Consider the following 20,001-nt stretch of genomic DNA (forward strand, 5'->3'; position numbering starts at 1 on the left):
GGAAGTTAGGAATCATTAAAAAAGGGATAGAGGTCTATAAAATCATGAGTGGTGTGGAGAAAGTGAATAAGGAAAAGTTATTTACTTGTTCCCATAATATAAGAACTAGGGGCCACCAAATGAAACTAATGGGCAGCAGGTTTAAAACAAATGAAAGGAAGTTCTTCACACAGCACATAGTCAACCTGTGGAACTCCTTGCCTGAGGAAGTTGTGAAGGCTAGGACTATAACAGGGTTTAAGAGAGAACTAGATACATTCATGGAGGCAAGGGTGGCCCTTGGCTATAGGCGGACTTGGCCACCACCTAGGGTGCCACTGCCCGGGGTGCCTAATGATGCTGTCACGGGGGCACCCGCCGGTGATGTCACTCCACTGACAGCCCAGCAGGAGAAGGCGCCGATCGCGCGTTCCGCCTGGGGCGCCAGCTGCCGCAGCCAGCCTCGGGCCACTCCTGCATGGAGGTTAACTCCATAAATGGCTATTAGCCAGTCTGGGTAAGGAATGGTGTCCCTAGCCTCTGTCAGAGGGTGGAGATGGATGGCAGGAGAGAGATCGCTTGATCATTACTGGTTCAATTCACTCTCTCTGGGACACCTGCCATTGGCCACTGTCGGCAGACAGGGTACTGGGCTGGATGACCTTTGATCTGACCCAGTCTGGCTGTTCTTATGTACACATCAAGGTCAATTATATTGTTCTTTTCATATACAAGGAATTATGAACATAAGTGGAGATTTCGCCTACTAGCCAGTGTAAGGGTCTGTGCAACACATGAACCCCACTGAAGACCTGGCCTTGTATATATTACATACATCTCGTAGGCTTTGTGTTTCTGTAGAAGGGTGTCAGTCCATCCAGACGTGTACAGCACCCTAAGTACACTAGACACTAAGGTATCTCTAGTCAAGAGTGAGGAACAAATTAGAGTAAAGAGGGTCGGGGACAGATCAGGGATTTTGCATCTACCTCCATTTATACAGGTTGAAAGAAAATAAAATAAGTCTAAAGCCTCAGCGAGCGATTAGCAGTATTGGGTCAACCTCACAGCGGACAGAGTTTTAGTCCTGGTCAACTGGGGCATGACAATGGAGAACTAGAAACCAGGTGAGTTTCCAGCCTTCCTTGTTCTGTAGAACTGGCCTGGGAATCTGAGCAGAGCAGGCCCTGCGGTGAATGAAGGGGTTCAGCAGAGGCTCTGTACATTACCTATTGATGTCTAGGGTGAGCATGCCAAACTCGTTCCGCATCCTGTACTTCCCAGCTGCAGCCAGTCGGGGATCAATGCGGACTCCATTTTTATACCTAGTAGAATGTGAAAGTGAGACACTGTTCAAGAGCTAACTGGTGTATTCAACAGCTTGTTTTAAAGTACCCCCCCCACCCATCGAGGGGCGTGGACAGTTCGTTAGAGCGCCCCGATTCTCTGCCCCAACACAAGTTAGAGCAGTCTCTGGGCTGCTTTAATTTGATCCACCTGGTTCTGGTCCCATAGGGAGCGTATGCCAGCTGGGGATTGCCAGATCATATCACTCTCCCACCGCTCCTCCTGGCTGCTTCGTCCTGCCTCATGTATAGCCCCTGCTTGGGGTAATGGGGGAGGGGAGGAGGGACAGCAGCTTTTTTGGCTCCGACAGCTGCGGACATCTGTCTCCCATTGTGCTGCTGGAAAGGTACAAAAGGACCAGACTGGGGAAGCTAATTTACCCCCAATTACCTATTTGAAAGGTTGGCAGTAGGGGCGCTGTCCCCCGAGCAAAGACGTTTGAAATCAACATTTGACTGTTTCAGGCTTTTGAGGCCAGTCCATTTGACCCTCAAACTGAGCAGAGACCACAGTGCACAAGTGTGAAATGCTATCCCTGGCCTCCCTGTGGTTTCTGCTCAGCCCTTGCCGACAGCAAGATCTGTAGACAATCCCAAGAGATCTCAATGACATTTTCCACCCTATGGGTTTGTAACTAAGCAAAGCTCAGTAAACAGAAAAGAGTCATTTCATGTTTCTCAATGTGAGAGGCTGCGGCAGTTCAATCCCAAGCACGCACGGTATCCGGTGAGTCAAAAGCCTGTGTAGCGTGTCCCTGCACCTGTCTAATGCACTGGAAAAAAGTCGCATTGCTCTAAGGTGCTGGCCAATGACCAAGATTCATGAGCACAAGCTGGTGCTGGGGGGTTAGCACAAGGCCTCTTTCCAAAGCGAAGTTCTTTATGGGTACACAGGCTACACGGCTCTGACAGCAGGGCCAACACTGCAGGGCGTGAATCACAGACGTCACACACTGGAAACGTTTGTAAGGACCAGGCTGTAAGAGCAAATGTCAAGCCTGTTCATACACCTGCCTGGAGCTGGTAAAGGGACAGAGGAATGAAGCCATGTCGGCTTGGGAGGCCGCCCCCCCTCTTACAAGTCTCCTAGTTCAGTTTGCCTGTTTGCATTATGGTCATTGTGCTGGACGTGGAGTGTAAGCACTTTGGGGCAGGGACTGGTTCTGTGCTTGTGCACCACTCCGCACACTGAGGTCCTGCTCCATGCTGGGGCTCCTCCTACACTGCACATAATAAAACAGCCCCTCAGGGTGGCATCTCTGCAGTGCTCCACCCCTGCCTGGAAGAAACAGAACCCCTGGGAACAGCTGCTTTTCTGCCACCGTCATGCAGCTGTTTTGGACTGTACGTATCTGGGCTAAGTCAACAACCAGTTTGTCCTCCTGGGATAAGCCATTTGCTAATGGGCCTGAGCCAGAGGCTATGTCTAGACTGCAAGCCTCTTTCGAAAGAGAGCGTCTAGACTGCACGCGGAACTTTCGAAAGAGCAAGCCGCTTTTTCGAAAGAAAGCACCCAGTGAGTCTGGATGCTCTCTTTCGAAGAAGCCCTATTTACATTCAAGAACGCCTTCGTTCGAAAGAAGCACTTTCGAAAGAAGGCGTTCTTCCTCATGAAATAAGGTTTACCGCCGTCGAAAGAAAAGCCGCGTTCTTTCGATTTAATTTCGAAAGAACGCGGCTGCAGTCTAGACGCAGGTGAAGTTTTTTCGGAAAAAGGCTACTTTTCCTGAAAAAAACCCTGAGTCTGGACACAGCCAGAGAGTTTTGAGTCCAATACAGGTTGAACCAGCATCCTTGGACCTGACTGGTGCTGAACCAGAGAATCTGCCGAACTACAGGGGCCTAGCAGCATAACCAACACTTCCACTGCTTACTGGGCTCATGGATGCTGGGGGTGAATTAGAGCTAAACAACAGCACAGAGCACGGAGAGCCAGGACTGGTGCCTGCAAACAAACTTATGGGACTGCGGGAAACTTGGCCCCACACCCACGATAAGTGGACATCCGGTGCACTAGAATCCTGCTGGACCATGGATGTTACCGGACCAGAGAGTGCCGGACTAGAGAGGTTCAGCCTGCTCTTCCCAGAGTTTGAGGCTGGTAAATCTCCGACAAAACCCCCAAACTTTTGGGATTTATCTTGACATCTATCAAAGCTGTTAGCGAGAGATCATAAATTACTTTAAGGGACTGTAAGAGGGCTCCTCCTGGGTACCCGGATCTATTTGTGCCAGGGGTTCTTTTCCTGCTGGTCTGAGGCCGAGGAGAAAGCTTTAGGAAGCAGTCTTGGTGGGTGTTCAGTTCTAATACACAACTATGAAGGCCCCAGACCTATCCCTAGCTTTGCTCAGAGCGCCTCTCATGTACCGCGCCTTGTTTGAGTGGGAGCAGATGGTGCAGCAGCAGCATGGGAGGAAAAGGGAGGCTCTTCCTTGTATTCCAGATGAGGGAAAGGGAAGGTCTGTTTTCTGCTCCCACATGGAAATCAGCGGAGGGAATAACCAGCTGGGAAGGAGGACGAGCATCAGGCCTTTTTGCAACGTGTGGCAATTCCACAACTACCCATTTGCAGGCACCAGGGTCTGGGTAGCAGGTTTTGTTGATCATCTCCATTGCTCGCACCTTCCAGCACCTTCACAGTTAAGGCCCATGCAGAGAGGTATATAGGCATCTACCCCCGGCTTGCACATACCTGCTGCATCCTGAGCCTAAGATCACTTACATCAGCAGCAATCAGGAGTAACCCACTGACGTGCTTAGAATTCCATCCCGAAGCTGGTCTTCCTCGCACGGCTGAGCCGTGCTGTGGCTCTTACCGTTCAGACAGTTGCGCCTAACTTTAGCTCCATTGGCCCTGGGTTCCATTCCCACTGCTGACAACGCTCTGCAGTACTGGGTGAACTGTTGCTACTGAACTCGCACAACTGCTGAGACTCCATTTCCAGCAGGAGCGAGGTCTCTGATAAACGCCGTGTCAGAAAGCGCACTACTGGGATGTGTAAGGAAGGCCGCAGCGCAGGTAGACAACAGGGGCTTGCTGGCAAAGCTCCTGTTTGCTTTAGAGGTGCAGGATCTGGCCCCTTACCTCACTCTGGCCTCAGCAAAGGAGAGAGGATCTGGCCCTTCTGCCTTTACTTTGAGAAGGTGAAGTGTGAGGCCTTGTCTATACTTACGGGAAGATTCACTCTGGAGATGGATCTTCTGGGGTTTGATTTAGCAGGTCTAGTAAAGACCTGCTAAATCGAATGCTGAGGGTGCCCCCAGTACTCCACCTACTGCAGAGGGGCTTCTGCAGAAATATGATTTAAGGTACGTCGACTCCAACTACACAATTCTTGTAGCTGGAGTTGTGCATCTTAAGCCAAATTTCTCCACCACTGTGGACCCGGTCTTAGTGTTTTTTAAGGCCCAGGGGATCCTCTCCCTGGGATTCAGCCTGTCAACACCCCGCAGCCATAAACCAACAATCATCTGAATATTTGTGCCCACAGCTCTTAGCATCTAACATTTCACAATCTTCCAGGCGACCCAATGCATTCTCCACTGAGTTAAAAGGGGCTAATAACACCTGCCAAAAAGCCAGGCGGCTGCACTAGCCGCTTTACACGTGGGGACAATTGGTATGAATGAACTAAATGGAAGGATAGGAATCTCTTTGGAGTCTAGTTTACCCAGAGAGGCTGTGAGGATCAAAGAAAACCTCCACTGGATTGTGAATATTTTCCCTTGAGCTGGAGGGAGCAACCAGTTTCATAGCCCCAAAGGGTGTATCTTCTGCTTATGCCCAGAATTAATACCACAACAGGACAAGTTTCCCTGACCCCTGCCACAGAAGGGTGCACCAGCCCTGCTGCAGGCAGGTCTTTGGAACAACCCCCCAATTGTTCTCTCTCTCCATGGCCCACTGGACCCTGAGCTTCTCTGCCAAGAACGCCAGAGGGCTGGTTTCTACTCCTGCCGGTGCCAACGTTTTCGGATATTGACACCTTGTTCAGGGGCAGTCACTCATTTTGCAGCAAGTCACCGGATGGTAACAACTGTCAGCTACTGTTCCCAGCCATTTGGGCAGGGGATTGGGAGCCCCGAGCCGGAAGTGAAAGCGTTCTCTGTATTTTCCCAAACCATGCTTCCCTCCCTCCGCTTTGGAGAGCTTTGCACTCCTGTTTGCACACGTGCTTTGTAACCACCAGGTCAGCACCAGTCACCGCCCCCAACTCACTCACCAGGTGACCTGTGGTGGAGGGGAAGCCAGGATGGTACATGTGAGTTTCACCCCCATTCTCGTCCAGACAGCATGAGCTCTGAGCGGGATCCAGATCATGGGAGGCCGGCTCGAAAGCAGCTCGATGTACTCCTTCTGCCGGCGGGCCTTCTGCAGAGCCTAGGGCACGCATCGGACGGACAAAGACAGCAGGTCACATTCTAAGGGCACTGGGCATTCCGGCTATCCACCGAAATGGCCAACCCCTTTGCCACTCTGACCTCCTTGCGCAAGGTCTTCCGATTGGCCTTCACCCGCAGGAGCCTGCAGTTCCTAATGACGGCCTCCTCCAGCCTTTCCATTTCGTTCCCAAACCGAACTCGCTTCTGGCCCCGCTCCTCCAGCTCTACGGTGGTGGCTTCTCTTCTCAGCTTGGATTCCCTGCAACAGCCAAGGTTAAGAAAACAGCTGCTGTCAGGGAAACCCCTGGTAGATTTTCACTGCACACACGCAGGCCTACGTCAGGACAGGTCTGTATGCTGCACGCATCAGTGTGCACTCAGTGAGCACCAAAGGGATCTTGTTATCACGGACACTAAAAGCCAGGCAGTGCTGCTGTATAGGTTGGGCACTAGGGCAACCAGAGGTGAGGGTTAGGGTCAGGAGTCGTGTGTAGGGTAAGAACACAAGAATGGCCAGACTGGGTCAGACCAAAGGTCCATCTAGCCCAGTGTCCCGTCTGTCGACAGTGGACATGCCAGGTGCCGCAGAGGGAGTGAACAGTACATGGAATTTTCAAGTGATCCCTCCCCTGTCGCCCACTCCCAGCTTCTGACAAACAGAGGCTGGGGGCACCATTTCTACTCATCCTGGCTAATAGCCATCGATGGACCTGTCCTCCATGAATTTATCTTGGATGTCACAACATCCTCTGGCAAGGAGTTCCACAGGTTGACTATGCATCACATGAAGAAAAACTTCCTTTTGTTTGTTTTAAACCTGCTACCTATTCATTTCATTTGATGACCCCTAGTTCTTGTGTTAGGGGAAGGACCTTTCCACACAAGTCATGATTTTATAGACCTCTATCATGTCTGCCCTTAGTTGTCTCTTTTCTTAACTGAAAAGTCCCAGTGTTATTAATCTCTCCTCATATGGCTGCCATTCCATACTGTTAATCATTTGTTGCCCTTTTCTGAACTTTTTTCAATGCCAAGATATTTTTGAGACGAAGCGATCACATTTGCACACAGTATTCAAGATGTGGGTGTGCCATGGATTTATTATATAGAGGCAATAAGATATGCTCAGTCTTATTCCTTATCCCTTTCTTAATGATTCCCAACATTCTGTTTGGTTTTTTGGCTGCTGCTGCACACTGAGTAGATGTTTTCAGAGAACTATCCATAGTGGCTCCAAGATTTCTCTTTTGAGTGGTAACAGCTAATTTTACTCATTTTATACACATAGTTGGAATTACGTTTTCCAATGTGCATGACTTTACATTTATCAATGTTGAATTTAATCTGCCATTTTGCAAGCCAAATGTTTTACCCTATAGCAACCCTGCATTTCAGAATATTTCAATTTGTGGAAAAAAATCCAAAATTTTGTCCTTTTGCAAACATTGGCTGATTAACCCTGAGCATCCTTTGGGTGGCTAGTAACTCCTAAAGCTATTGTACAGTGGAGAAACTGAGGTACTGAGCAGCTGAGTAACTTCTCCAAGGCTACATCACAAACAGTTTAGGGATGGGAAACAGAGGCAGGGAGAAGTGACGTGGTCTGACGACAGGCTGTCACTTACAGAGCTGGGGTCAGACCCAAAGAGCCGTGGTTCATAAGACCTTAAAGACACTCTACCACATATGCAAACGGCCTTGCTTGGCTAAGCCTATGGCAGTAAGATTACAAGGTCTATTGTTGGTCCAAATTAGAATTACCATGACTCCGTACATGGTACACGTGAGCTGTGTCTACATTGGCACCCCTTTCCGGAAAAGGGATGCTAATGAGACCAGTCGGAATTGCAAATGCCGCGGGGGATTTAAATATCCCCCACGGCATTTACATGAACATGGCTGCCGCTTTTTTCCGGCTTGGGGTTTTGCTGGAGAAAAGCGCCAGTCTAGACGGGATCTTGCGGAAAATAAGCCCTTTTCTGGAAGATCCCTTATTCCTACTTTCAAGTAGGAATAAGGGATCTTCCGGAAAAGGCTTTATTTTCCGAAAGATCCCGTCTAGACTGGCACTTTTCTCTGGCAAAGCCCCGAGCCGGAAAAAAGCGGCAGCCATGTTCATGCAAATGCCGCGGGGGATATTTAAATCCCCCGCGGCATTTGCAATTCCGACTGGTCTCATTAGCATCCCTTTTCCGGAAAGGGGTGCCAATGTAGACACAGCCGTGGTGTAAATCTAGCCCATTACAGACACACACTATCCAGCGTCATGTCAGACCTACCATGAGAGTTCTGAGGTCAAGGCCAGGGCAGCTGCTATGGAGAATTCTGAAGCGGTGAAGGACTCTTCCTCCTCACTTCGGCGGCAGGCACAGGAAAAGAATTCAGGTCACATGGAACAGACTCAAAAAGAAAATGATCCCTGGAACTGTAAGTGCCCAGGGCCAACAGTCACATTTGCAAAAGCACCTCACTGAGGCACCTAAATCCCACTTCAAAAACTGACTTGGGCATCTAAATCCCTTTAAGGATTGGGCCTTAGAAGCTTCCTGGTGAGTCAATCAGAATTAGGCTCCTAGGTACTCAGGTGGTTTAGATGCTTTTGGAAATACTCCCCCTAGTCGACTTTGCTTGGCCCTCTTGCCGAAAGCGCGCAGACCGCCCAGAGCCACCTTACGGAAATAACGTTCAGCCGTGTCCAGCCTGGGCTGGATTTGCAGCAGTGAACAAGAGGACAAAGGGTCCCTGGCCCAGCTGCTCATCGGCGTTTAGGCCCGTAGCTCTCACTGAGGCAGGGAAATGCAAATCTGGCACCCTGCTGCCTCCAACTCAAAGCATAAGAGAGTGGAGGACCAGGCTGTAGAGTGTGTTCCGAGTTCTAACTTGAACACCAGATCTAGTGCAGTAACCCCGCGGAGAAAGGCTGACAAAGGCATTTGCACTCATTCCCCTTATTGTTTCTCCTTGGATGTTTACAGGTGAAATCTGGACCTTTACGACCTTTTCCTCCACATCGGCAGATTGTTGTAGGCTCTCTCATGGCTGAGGCTGTGCAGACAGGAGTCCGTGCAGTCGAGTCTCTCGGGAGGGCTGAGCTGCACAGCCTGGTTTATTATTGTAGAGTTGCCTATTTGGGCTGGCGTCCACACACAACGGCTTACAATGACAGGCAGGGCTTATGAGCTCTGGGACCAACAGACTGTCTTGTTATTGTACGGTTGCCCATAACATCAGCTACTCTTTCCACACAGCGTCATCTATGGATTTATTTCATCTGCCAGTCTGCGAGGGGTTGGGATGCGGGGTTCATAGACTGGCACACACTGTGTAGGGCAGGCAATGAAGACTCGCTGGCTTATGTGAAATGATGGGCCAGATTAGGCAGCACAGAGTGTAGCTGGGTGCATCGTCTGAATAACTGAACATGGCTTGCTTCTTGTTTCACGCACTGATCGCCCCTGGACTCACCACTAGCCCCTCGACTCACCTGGACCTGAACTTTGCCTTTCTCGTGGCGGACGTCATCTGCAAGTTGCGCTGTCTCTCCTCCTTCTGCTCCTCCTCGCTGCTCCGAAACAGAGTCCGAGTTTCCATGGCGAGGGCTCGCAGAAGTAGCTTCCCTGCCAGAACAGAGTTATACGCACCTTGAGCTGCCTTCCCAAGGGGCTGCCTCAGACAGACCATGACAACCCTTTACTGGCTCGTACCAATAAGCCCCACCAATGGACCAGTCTCAGATTTTTAAGGCAGCTACTGTGGCAAATGGCTGGTGCTACTGGGGTAGGTCCTTTGGTGGGGAGGGTCAGGGCGCCACCACTAGCCCCTATTCTTGGGCACTGGGCGCTCTGCTCATGCCCTAGTAGGAGAGAGAGGGGAGTGGGGAAAGGATCGGGGTCTGAGCTCCAGTCCTTCTTAATCCCTGTCGGTTTCTTAGCCTCTTCCCTCTCTGGCAGGGTTACCCTCAGTCCTTGATGCTGGGGGAGGGTCTCCATTTCTCTGGTCTTTCAGCAACACACCTCCAAACACCAGTCCTCACTCCACCAATCTGCCCGAGGCAGGGGGAGGAGGGGTATTAGGTTCCTGACAAGGCCTTAATTGGCAACAGGTGCCTCAATTAACCTGTAGCAGCCTTCCTGATCTACAGCACTGCTTCTCAAAGAGGGCCGAGGGACCGCACTGCATTGTTTACCTAAAGGCTCTGTGGCCATGGAGCCCTTCCCACAGCTCCCATTGGCTGTAAACAGTGAGCCAGAGCCAATGGGAGCTGCGCGGCCTGCTTTGAGAAACACTGGTCTACAGAGAACCACATATGAATTAGCCCAGGACGTATGTATCTCCCCTCTGATGCTGCGTCACACTACTCATTTTCAGTGCCTGAGCCTGTTTGCTTGCAAATGTGGGATTCCCATTTTAAAAACCAAAGCTAGCATGGGCCTTAGAAACAAAAACAGAGGCTTTTGTGTCAGAGGCTTAAAAAAAAAAAAAAAAGCAGGTGGGTATGGGAAGGTGGAAGAGAAGAAAGCAAAATCCAGTCACTGCTCCTTCTCCAAATCCACCCTGAACCAGCACTGTTGTTTTATAGCCTACTAGATGTACCAGACCTTTCTTCATCAGCTTTTCTTGGGTCCTCAAATACATTTTGTTTTTCTTCATTTAAATCATTGTTGGGGGTGAGGGGTTCAGTGTACAGGCTGCCTTGGAAAGAGGACAACCCCAGCCCTCTGTCACTGCAGCAGCTTCGGGCCAGGCGAGAAGCACTTCTCTATGGCTGCTGCAGCTGCAGTGGACACAGCCGGGGGAGGGGTGCATGTCCAGACAGACACACAGACAGACAAACTCTTTGAAATATATAGCAGATAAGTGTCCCTTTCTACACCCCTGCCAGCTCAAAGGGGTTAGAGCTGTCTGAGTCTCCATCTCTGCCCCTTTGCTGCCCCTTGTGGTTATTCTGCAGTATCACTGTCCCTGCTAGCAGCCTCCTCCCTTTCATTTTATGAGAAACAATCATATTCCAGGTACACCATGGCAGAAGTTCTGCAGCAATCAAAGTTAAACTTGTTCAGTCTTTTTTTAAGAAAACCCCTCTTCACTCTGTAAGCCACAGAATTTTCACTAACCCAGCCAAAGAATCTTTCCTTGCTTGTTCTCTTTGCTAGAGGCGGAAATTTGGGTGGCAAAAAATGTGACTACTGACACTAGTCCATTTCTTCCCATTGGTTGCCTAAAAAGCTAAGCTATCCTTGCTGCCATACATGCCTGGGGAATCAATGGAACCAAATTGTAAAAGGGTATCCCTCCCTCATCTACCCGCCGACAGCAACCCACTGCATGAGAGCAAACAAAAGACCTTCAGAGAGTGACTCTGATGTAACTCAGGACAGGTCTGTACGAAAGGGGCATATCGTAATTTGACCTTCAACTCCAGCTATGTTAATTATGTACCTGGAGACAATGTACCTTGATTCCAGTTTCCCCACCATCCCCACTGTGGGAAGCTGATGAGAGCAAATGGTCCCAATGGTTTCTCTTACTCCTCTGAGTTCGATTTAGTGGGTCTCTCCTAGATCCACTAAATTGAGCTCCAGAAGATGGATTGCAGCAGGGTCAATCTTACCCGAAATAAAGACATGGCTTCATACATTGGAGCAAAATCAGGCTGGGTCACATCCAAACAACAGGATTCAGTGGATGGGTAGGCAGAATCTTTGCTTGTAATAGATTTGGGGCTGAATTTTCAAGCCTAAGTCCCATGTTCCTAAATGACTTAGATCTGTAGACCCCTGAATTTGAATGATTTTCAATAAGGTCTAGGATCCTAAGTGACTTCTGAAAAGACGATTCAGCTGCTTTGGAAAATGTTACCCTTGTTAAATAATATACCTTGACTAGCCATGCAGTTAAACCTGTCACTGGTTCATTTCAAAGACAGGGTTTTTTCCCTAGCTGTTTTAGTTTAGCTTTTAGTTTATTGCACTCCTAATTCTAAAACATTATTCAGATAGGAAGATACCATTTTTACTATAGTTATGTTGCATTGGTCTAATGCTTTTAATAAGGTGTTTGAATGTAAATAATCTGCTTAAAACCCCCCAGATGAAAACTTAATTGTTATAGTGAACTTACAATATCCCAGCATGCAAAGTAAACTGTAGAATTATCATATCACTGTTACATCAGTAGAACACAAAATTTAGAAGAGACTTCTCTAGACAGCAAAAGAAAAGAAAACCCTCCCCATTTCTCAGAAAAATGCTTCTCTGGTCTTTAAAATATGTTCTGAACTAGATTTCAGCTGGAAAATGACTATAAGGCAGCAGATGTGTGTTTCCACTGCCTACACATAGATATTGTTTCACGTTTGCTTTTTTTTAGTTTAGATTTTTTTCCTTGATTGTTTTGAACTGACATTCAATGCTCTGCAACCACAGATCTGCTACAGAGACACAGAGCTATGGCAGGCTAATGATTTCCAGTCCAAATCAAAATGGTCTATTTAGAGAAAAACTACAAGTGAATGGATTCTTGCTGGAAAAACAGTCTCACAAGGAAAAGGCTGGCAGAAAACTCAGCAGCTCTTTCAGGCAGGATACATGCAAGAAGCATGAATTTTCGCCAAGTGCAATGATGGATTGCAATAGCTGATGCTGCTGTCCAAGACTTATAAGACTTTTGTAAACAGTAGCTTACTTACAGATAAGACAGATCCACCCAGAGGCGCCCCAGAGAGAGTGGCTGTCCTCAAGAAAGAATAAGGACAAAGGACCGTTTCCTCTTCTCGGCTGATGACATTAAGAATGACTGTTCCCAAAAGAATGTGTCCTATGGGTATGAGCCCACCCTGGAGTCTTAAATATAGCTTCATCGTACCATAGCATTGCAATGACAATGGGGAAAATGATCCAGGGCTTACAGTGCTCAGCTGGACATGGCACTGGCAGCTACTTGCAAAACTCTTTTCTAGTTCAGACAAATTCATGCTATTGTCAAACAGCGAGGGGAGAGGGGGAAGGTAGATCTGAAGGCATGGGAACAAGAGTTACCCATTGCCCATTTAAAACTGGCAGAATTTCAGGAAGCCTCTAAAATGAATTAGAAGGGTTTAATCTCCCCACGGGAGACACTCAGGTGTTACTGGGTAGCTGCTGAGTAACTGTGAAACTCAACGAGCAGCCCTGTGCCACCATTAGATGTATTAGCTCATGAGCTTCAAGGGTAAAACTCACTTCATCAGATGAGCTGGAGTGGAAAATACAGAATCCAGGGTATGTAGAGCAGCAAAAGAAGTTACCTGTCCATTGTAGGACTAGTGTTAATGAAGCAAATTAAGTCAACTGGGCGTGTCCCATTCACATTTGATATGGAGATGCAAATATCAGAAGTGGGGAAATTGCCTTTGTAGTGTGTTAACCAGTTAAGATCTTTGTTCAAGCCTAAATTGACAGTATTGAACTTGTAATTGACAAATTCAGCTGTCCCCCTCTGCAAGTGATCAGATTCCTTGGTAGAAGGACAGCTACTTTTAAATTCATTAGTGAATGTCCAGGGAAGATAAGTTTGCAGATACCACTAAGATGGGAGGGATTGCGAGTGCTTTGGAGGATGGGTCATAATTCAAAGTGATCTGGACAAACTGGAGAAATGGTCTGAGGTAAATAGGATGAAGTTTAATACGGACAAATGCAAAGTGCTCCACTTAGGAAGGAACAATCAGTTTCACTCAGAATGGGAAGCGACTGTCTAGGAAGGAGTACGGCAGAAAGGGATCTGGGGTCATAGTGGACCACAAGCTAAATATGAGTCAACAGTGTGACACTGTTGCAAGAAAAGTGAACATGATTCTGGGCTGCATTTACAGGAGTGTTGTGAGCAAGACACGAGAAGAAATTCTTCTGCTCTACTACTCTGAGCTGATTAGGCCCCAATTAGACTAGTGTGTCCAGTTCTGGGCACTACATTGCAAGAAAGATGTGGAGAAATTGGAGAAGGTCCAGTGAAGAGCAACAAAAATGAGTAAAAGTCTAGAGAACATGATCTATGAGGGAAGGGTGAAGGAACTGGGCTTCTTTAGATTGGAAAAGAGAAAATTGAGAGGGAACGCGATACGGTTTTCAGGGATCTAAAAGAGTGTCACAGGGAGGAGGGAAGGAAATTGTTCTCCTTGGCTTCTGAGGACAGGACAAGAAGCAATGGGCTTGAACTGCAGCAAGGGAGATTTAGGAAGTGTTTCCTAATGTCCAACCTATCTGTCAGGGGGGTTAAACACTGGAATAAGTTGCCAAGGGAGGTTGTGGAATCTCCATCACCAGAGAAATTTTAGAGCAGGTTAGACGGACGTCTCTCAGGGCTGGTCTAGACAGCGCTGGGTCCTGCCGTGAGGGCAGGGGACTGGACTCGATGACCTCTCGAGGTCCCTTCCAGACCTAGTGTTCTATGAAAATGTCCCCTACAGGGTTCTGTGTGTTGCCATCCCTGAGGTCTGATTTGTGTCTGTTTATCCTTTGTCACGGAGACTGTCCTGTGTGGCCGAGATCCATGGCCGAGGGGCATGGCCGGCACTTGATGCCACAGATCACACTAGTGGATGTGCAGTTGTATGATCCCCTGATGTTAGGACTGATGTGGTGAGGCCTGTGATGGTACTGCTTGGGGAGATGTTGGCAGGGGAGGTTTCCTGGGTGAGTGTGTCTGAGGTGTGGTGTGTGGCGGCAGGCGAGTATTTGCTGCAGGTTGGGAGGATGTCAGGCAAGGACCGGCCTGTCTCCCAAGGGCTGGGAACAGGAGGGAGCATTTTCCAGGACAGGCGGGAGGTTGTCAATGATGCTCTGGGGGTTGCAGGTGATGGTCAGTGGTGCCCTGTTATGTTCCCTGTTGGGCCTCTCTTGAAGGAGGGGACTTGTGGGTACTTGTCTGGCTCTCTCAGGCCCAAGCACTGGGGCAATTTGCAGATGCCTGGCGAGTTCTTCCACAAGCTGCCTGCAGCCGCCTGCTCTTGGCCCTTTGTGGTACCAGGGATAAGATCACGAAGGCGATTTTACTGGAACTCCTCGGCCTGCAGTGATGGCAAGGCGTAGTGCTCTCCTCTGGGCTGTCTGCCTCTGCCAGCATCCCTGGAGCTTCTCAGGAGTCTTTCCCCAGGTATCGCCTAAATCACCCGAGTCGACGCCGTCTCCACTTCACTTCCCTGCAAGCGTGGCCCTGGGAGAGATGAAACAAACAAAACACATGCCAGAGGGAAGTGCCCAACATTCTCCGGCTGCACTGGGCGCAATCTCCGGCTGCACTGGGCGCAATCTCCGGCAGCTCTGGGCGCAATCTCCGGCAGCTCTGGGCGCAATCTCCGGTTATACTGGGCGCAATCTCCGGTTATACTGGGCGTATTCTCCGGCTGCACTGGAGGGCAATCTCTGGTTATACTGGGTGCAATCTCCGGCAGCTCTGGGCGCTTTCTCCGGCTGCACTGGAGGGCAATCTCCGGGTGGCTGGCACGGGGTGTGGCTGTGTGGCAGCTCCCTGGCTGCGGCTACAGCTGAGAAGACAAGCATGAGGCCTTGCTGCAGGGTCAGACCACACCTGCCCCACTGGTCCCACGAAGACAAATGGCCCCACAACACTCATCTGTCACAGAACAACATCTGGCTGAGAGCAAGGGAGGCCTTTGTGGCAAGTCAGCTCCAGCTTTATTGCCTTCTGCCGCCTGAGCGCTCTGCTCGCCAAAGCCCAGCTAAATGTGAACGGGTCCCCTCGGTTCGGCCCAGCTGGCTGCCATTAAAGGCCTTGGGAGTGACGCTGAAACCAGGCTGGCCCTGGCCCTGGCCTTGCCCCGGCTGGAAGCAAGCAGGGACTGATCCTTGGGCCCTTCCCACGGCTGCTTTTCCGTGCCAGGGTTGGTCCCAGCTGGGGTGACGTGCCCTGTGTCAGAGCGAAAGGGAAAGCGGCATGGGGGGAGGTGCGTACAGGGGCTGGGGGGAAGGGAAGAGGATTTTACAAGTTTCCGTGAAATGAAACAGGTGTAACCGCCCCTCCCCATCCCAGGAGGATGGGTTAGAGACAAGGCACTTCCCTGGTGACACAAAAGGCGACTCACTGGACCAGCATGAATCTCCTGCTGGCTTCGTATTTCAGGGCCCAAAGGACATACGTGGTTATGGCCTGGGCGTGTGCGTGTCAACTCCCTGGGAGCTCCAGCCCCAGAGCACCTCAGCACCCACTGGAAGCCAACCCCCTCCCCTCCAGTGCCTCTCCAGTGCCAGCTGATCAGCTCCTCCGCCTGCCTCCCAGCACCACCTGCCTGACGCAAACAGCTGTTTTGCAGTGGGCAGGAGAGGGGAAGGGGACACCTCGGGGGAGGGGTGGGCAGGGAGAGAGTGGGGGTGGGTGGGGTTGGAGCAGGGGTGGGAAAAGGCAGAGCAGGGCTGGGGGGAAGGGTGGAGTGAGGACAGGGACTGGGGGGGGGGGAGGTCGAGCACAGAGGGGAAGTCAGCGCCAGGCCAGGCCAAGGAGTGATTGGAGCAGGGGACTGGGAATAAGAGCGGCCAGACAGGGTCAGACCAAAGGTCCATCCAGCCCAGTGTCCTGCCTGCCTGGCCAAGGCCAGGTGCCCCGGGAGTGAACCGAACAGGAAATCAGCTGGCCCCGCCCTGTCGCTCATTCCCAGCCCGACAGACAGAGGCCAGGGACCAAGAATCCCTCCGATAGGGCCGGCTCCAGAAAGTCTTTCCATTGACCTCAATGGGCGGGAGTCGGGCCTACGAGCATTCCAATCCGGCCCGGTCTCTTCCCTGCTGCGAGGGCTACAGCAGGGAAAGGCTGGAACCGTGGTCAGAGTGCAAGCCGAGGACTCGGGAGACCAGGAGTCCATGGCCACCTCTGCCACAAACTACGGGACCCTCGGCAAGCCACTCAGGGCCTGACCCAGAGTCGGGGGAGCCATCAGTAGGTGACATCTCAGCAGGCACCCTGCTGACTCTTTAGCCCCCTAACTAGCTTTACAAATCTGTCCCCGCCCCTCTGTGCCCCGCTGCCTGGTCAGTGGGAGGCAAGAGCACAGCCCTGCCGTCGAGGGCGGGCGAGGGTAAATACCTGCTACAGACAGCAGAGAGCTTGGGCAAGGCTGTAAAACAAAGTGTCTGGGCTGCATCTTTTAACAGCCCTCCCCTCGTGTTGCCCCTGCTGATTCTGCACCTTGGATTTTGTTTCTCAACGCCCGCCAGCATGACGGCAGGCGGCATTTCATTATTCCCAGAGTAGCATCACCCGGAATGCCGCTGACATGGGATACCCAGCAGCCGGCCAGGCACTCTGGAAACAGAAGCATACAACGCTGCCTGGGGGGAGCTGGCTTGGCAGGTCACTGCTTCCCTCAGCCTCTCCTTGGACACAACAGGCTAATGCAGCTGGCCTGTTGCAACTTCTGCAGCTGTCATTTCCCGGGGGCGGAGAGGCCTCATCTTGCTGGTACCAGATAGGACACCTGAATCCACGCAAGCGGCATTATGGAGACCCGAGTCCAGGGGTACCCACAGGCCTCAGCAAGGCGGCCACACAATAGAAATGCTTTTTACAGGCTGAGCGCCTTGGCTGCACTGGTAGACAAGCTGGCAACCGCCGCATGTAACACAGGAGCAGTTCTGGAGCCAGGCGACGGGGCTAGCTCACGGCAGGCAACGGGAGGTGCCTCTCCACTGACTAGCAGAGAGCCCCAGACATTTTCCATCAGCACAGTTCTATGACCCAGAAAAGGCTGTTTGCAGCGAAACGTCTCCCCAAAGCACATCGATTTCCATGGCATTCCACTCTGGACACGCGCCCGCCCGCCCGCCAGGATGAAGCATTTCGATAAAGCCAGAAGTTGCATTTCCACATCTATGACATTTTTCACCCCAAAAATGTCTTTGAGTAAAATCCATTGTTTTCTAGACAAGACGTAAAAAATAAATTAAAAGAAAAATCTGAGCACGGGAAGGAAGCGCTCGGGGTTTTATCCAAAGGGAAGGGTCTGACCGACCTGAAAGCAAGTTGTCCTTATTATACTTGAAAACAGTTTTTCCTGTGGGACGACAGTGACATCATCACGTCACTCGGCATCCTGCAGGAACGTGCCCCTCCCGCCCCCAGGTCTCCGCCTATGGCCCCAGCCCTTCCCAGCAGTGGAGGGAAGGCCGGGCTGGGGCAGTGCGGGCCCAGGCCCTCCCGGCGCATGGGGGGAAAGCTGGGCCCAGGAGCTGGGCCTGGCACGCGACGCTGCCCGGCCGCTGGAGTAAGTTAGGCCACGGTGGGGAGAGGGGAGGGACGAGGGGGCCGAGGGCAGAGCCGGGGTTGGCTTTGAGGGGGCTTGGGTAGGGGGAGGTGGGGGCACATGGGAGCTGCAGAGCCTTGTGGATGCTTGGGGAGGGGGGGATGGGATACGGCATTCCCAGGGGGTGCATGGGAACCGCACAGTCTTGCCCCTTGATGGTGGGGGCCGGAGCCACACCCCCCCTTTCTCCTTTCTGCCAGAGGGCGATGGCTGGGAGCTGCACTCCCCTGTCCCGAGGGAGAGAACTGGGCCAGCTTCGTCCAGCCCAACCCGCTCCGGTGGGTGGAGCGGGGAGAGCCAGGGGCCAGGGCTGCTATGCCTTGACTTGGCCCTGGCGGCTGGGGGAGAACTGGGGCTGCCGACCCCGGGGAGGGGGGTTGGCGAGTGCAGCGAGTGGGGGCACTGTCCCCCTAGTTTATAAACAAAGTCCACACCCCACCCTCTCATTTCTTGAGCTCTTTGTTTTTCAACAAGAAAAATCCTGAACTCGTGGAATTTCCCACAAAGTGGAAAAGCTGGTTCCTGCCCATCTCGACTGAGAAACGCCTAAAACCGCGTCCGTAAGGCTGGCCTGGCCCATCAGGTGACCCGACACTGTTCTATCTGCCCCAGCTGCCGGGGCGGTAACTGCTGCTTTTCTTCCCACTCAGCTAGACCGTCCTGGGGTGAAGGGTGTGCGTCCGGGGGGGACCTTTGCTTGCACAGCTAGCGAGAGAAACACTCAGCCCATCTCTGGTTTGCCTCGCTGCTCCCCTTTGCAGGTAACCAGCACCCTCCGAGCTCCCCCTCCCCTGGATCCTCCCTCAGGAAGGCAAACAACATTTCACACGCACCCACCGTGGGCTGTGCCCGTCATCAGCCAATGGGGCCGCTTGGCAGGGGGGGCAGCTTTAACCACGGTTCCATTCCAGTAGCGACGTAGGCACCTGAAAACTCCTGGGTTTTTGCAGGCGATAACTGAGAAATCAACGGACAGGAGCAGTGTTCCTAATTCATATATAAAAATGTAACCTCCCAGTTAAAGCCATATTTTGAGTTTAGTTGTACATTTAGAAACACCACCAGGAAAATATTTCCAATCCCAAATCTTGAAGTGTCAGTTCTGGAGCCTCCACATCAGTTTGATTCTTTGTACACATAAGAACATAAGAACGGCCGTACTGGGTCAGACCAAAGGTCCATCTAGCCCAGTATCCTGTCTGCCGACAGTGGCCAGCACCAGGTGCCCCAGAGAGGGTGGATCGAAGACAATGATCAAGCGATTTGTCTCCTGCCATCCCTCTCCAGCCTCTGACAAACAGAGGCCAAGGACACCATTTTATCCCCTGGCTAATAGCCTTTTATGGACCTAACCTCCATGAAATTATCTAGCTTCTCTTTAAACTCTATTATAGTCCTAGCCTTCACCGCCTCCTCTGGCAAGGAGTTCCACAGGTTGACTACACTACTAGCTTTAGTAGAGATAAATAAAATCTGCTTTAAAATCTGCTTAGCCCTGCAATCGCTATTTTTAAATGCCTTATGGCCCACCAGGAAAGAGGCGAATGAGAGTGTGAATTTTCTCTAGGAATGTTTAAAAGTAAATAAATTACCGAGCGACAACCACACTCCAGATTGGCAGGAGGTGCCTAGTGTGTTGCCCGACGGATGTGAGAGTATAAACATCATCTCCATGGCAGTCACCGAAGGGATTCGAGTTTGAGACTCGGCCACCCTCCGAAACGTTAAGCACAGGAGACAGGGGCCAAGATGACTTACCGGGTGGAGAGGAGGATGTCCAGCACAGCAGACTCAGCTAGAAGACGGCAGGCCGTGTAGGGCAGCGTTTGTATGTTCTGCACATGTAAATACCAGCAGCGCCTTAAAACGTGTGCTGGGGAAAGTCCTAGAAGTAACAAGGGCAATTGCCACCCTGCTGAGGAATCCACCTGTGCGTGTAACCGTCTGGAAGGGCCCTGCCGGTGTAGGCCCAGGAAAGACGCTCACAGGCAGCGTGAATG

General features: G+C 51.1%; 1 protein-coding gene across 1 annotated transcript in view; it reads right to left on the reverse strand.

Annotated features, from left to right (window-relative positions):
* MYOM3 (myomesin 3) overlaps positions 1-12,544 on the reverse strand; it is a 73,358-nt gene extending 60,814 nt beyond the window's left edge. Inside the window, exons 1-6 of the mRNA XM_006130480.5 lie at positions 12,398-12,544; positions 9,194-9,326; positions 7,989-8,063; positions 5,809-5,968; positions 5,550-5,707; positions 1,209-1,304 (exon numbers count right to left, since the gene is read on the reverse strand). Of these exons, the coding sequence (XP_006130542.3) occupies positions 1,209-1,304; positions 5,550-5,707; positions 5,809-5,968; positions 7,989-8,063; positions 9,194-9,300 (596 nt within the window). The 5' untranslated portion in view covers positions 9,301-9,326; positions 12,398-12,544. The remainder of the gene's footprint in view (positions 1-1,208; positions 1,305-5,549; positions 5,708-5,808; positions 5,969-7,988; positions 8,064-9,193; positions 9,327-12,397) is intronic.
* Positions 12,545-20,001: the final 7,457 nt, after the last annotated feature.

This window comes from Pelodiscus sinensis, chromosome 26 (genome assembly GCF_052426305.1).
Source record: "Pelodiscus sinensis isolate ZL-2025 chromosome 26, ASM5242630v1, whole genome shotgun sequence".
Lineage (NCBI taxonomy): Eukaryota > Metazoa > Chordata > Testudines > Trionychidae > Pelodiscus > Pelodiscus sinensis.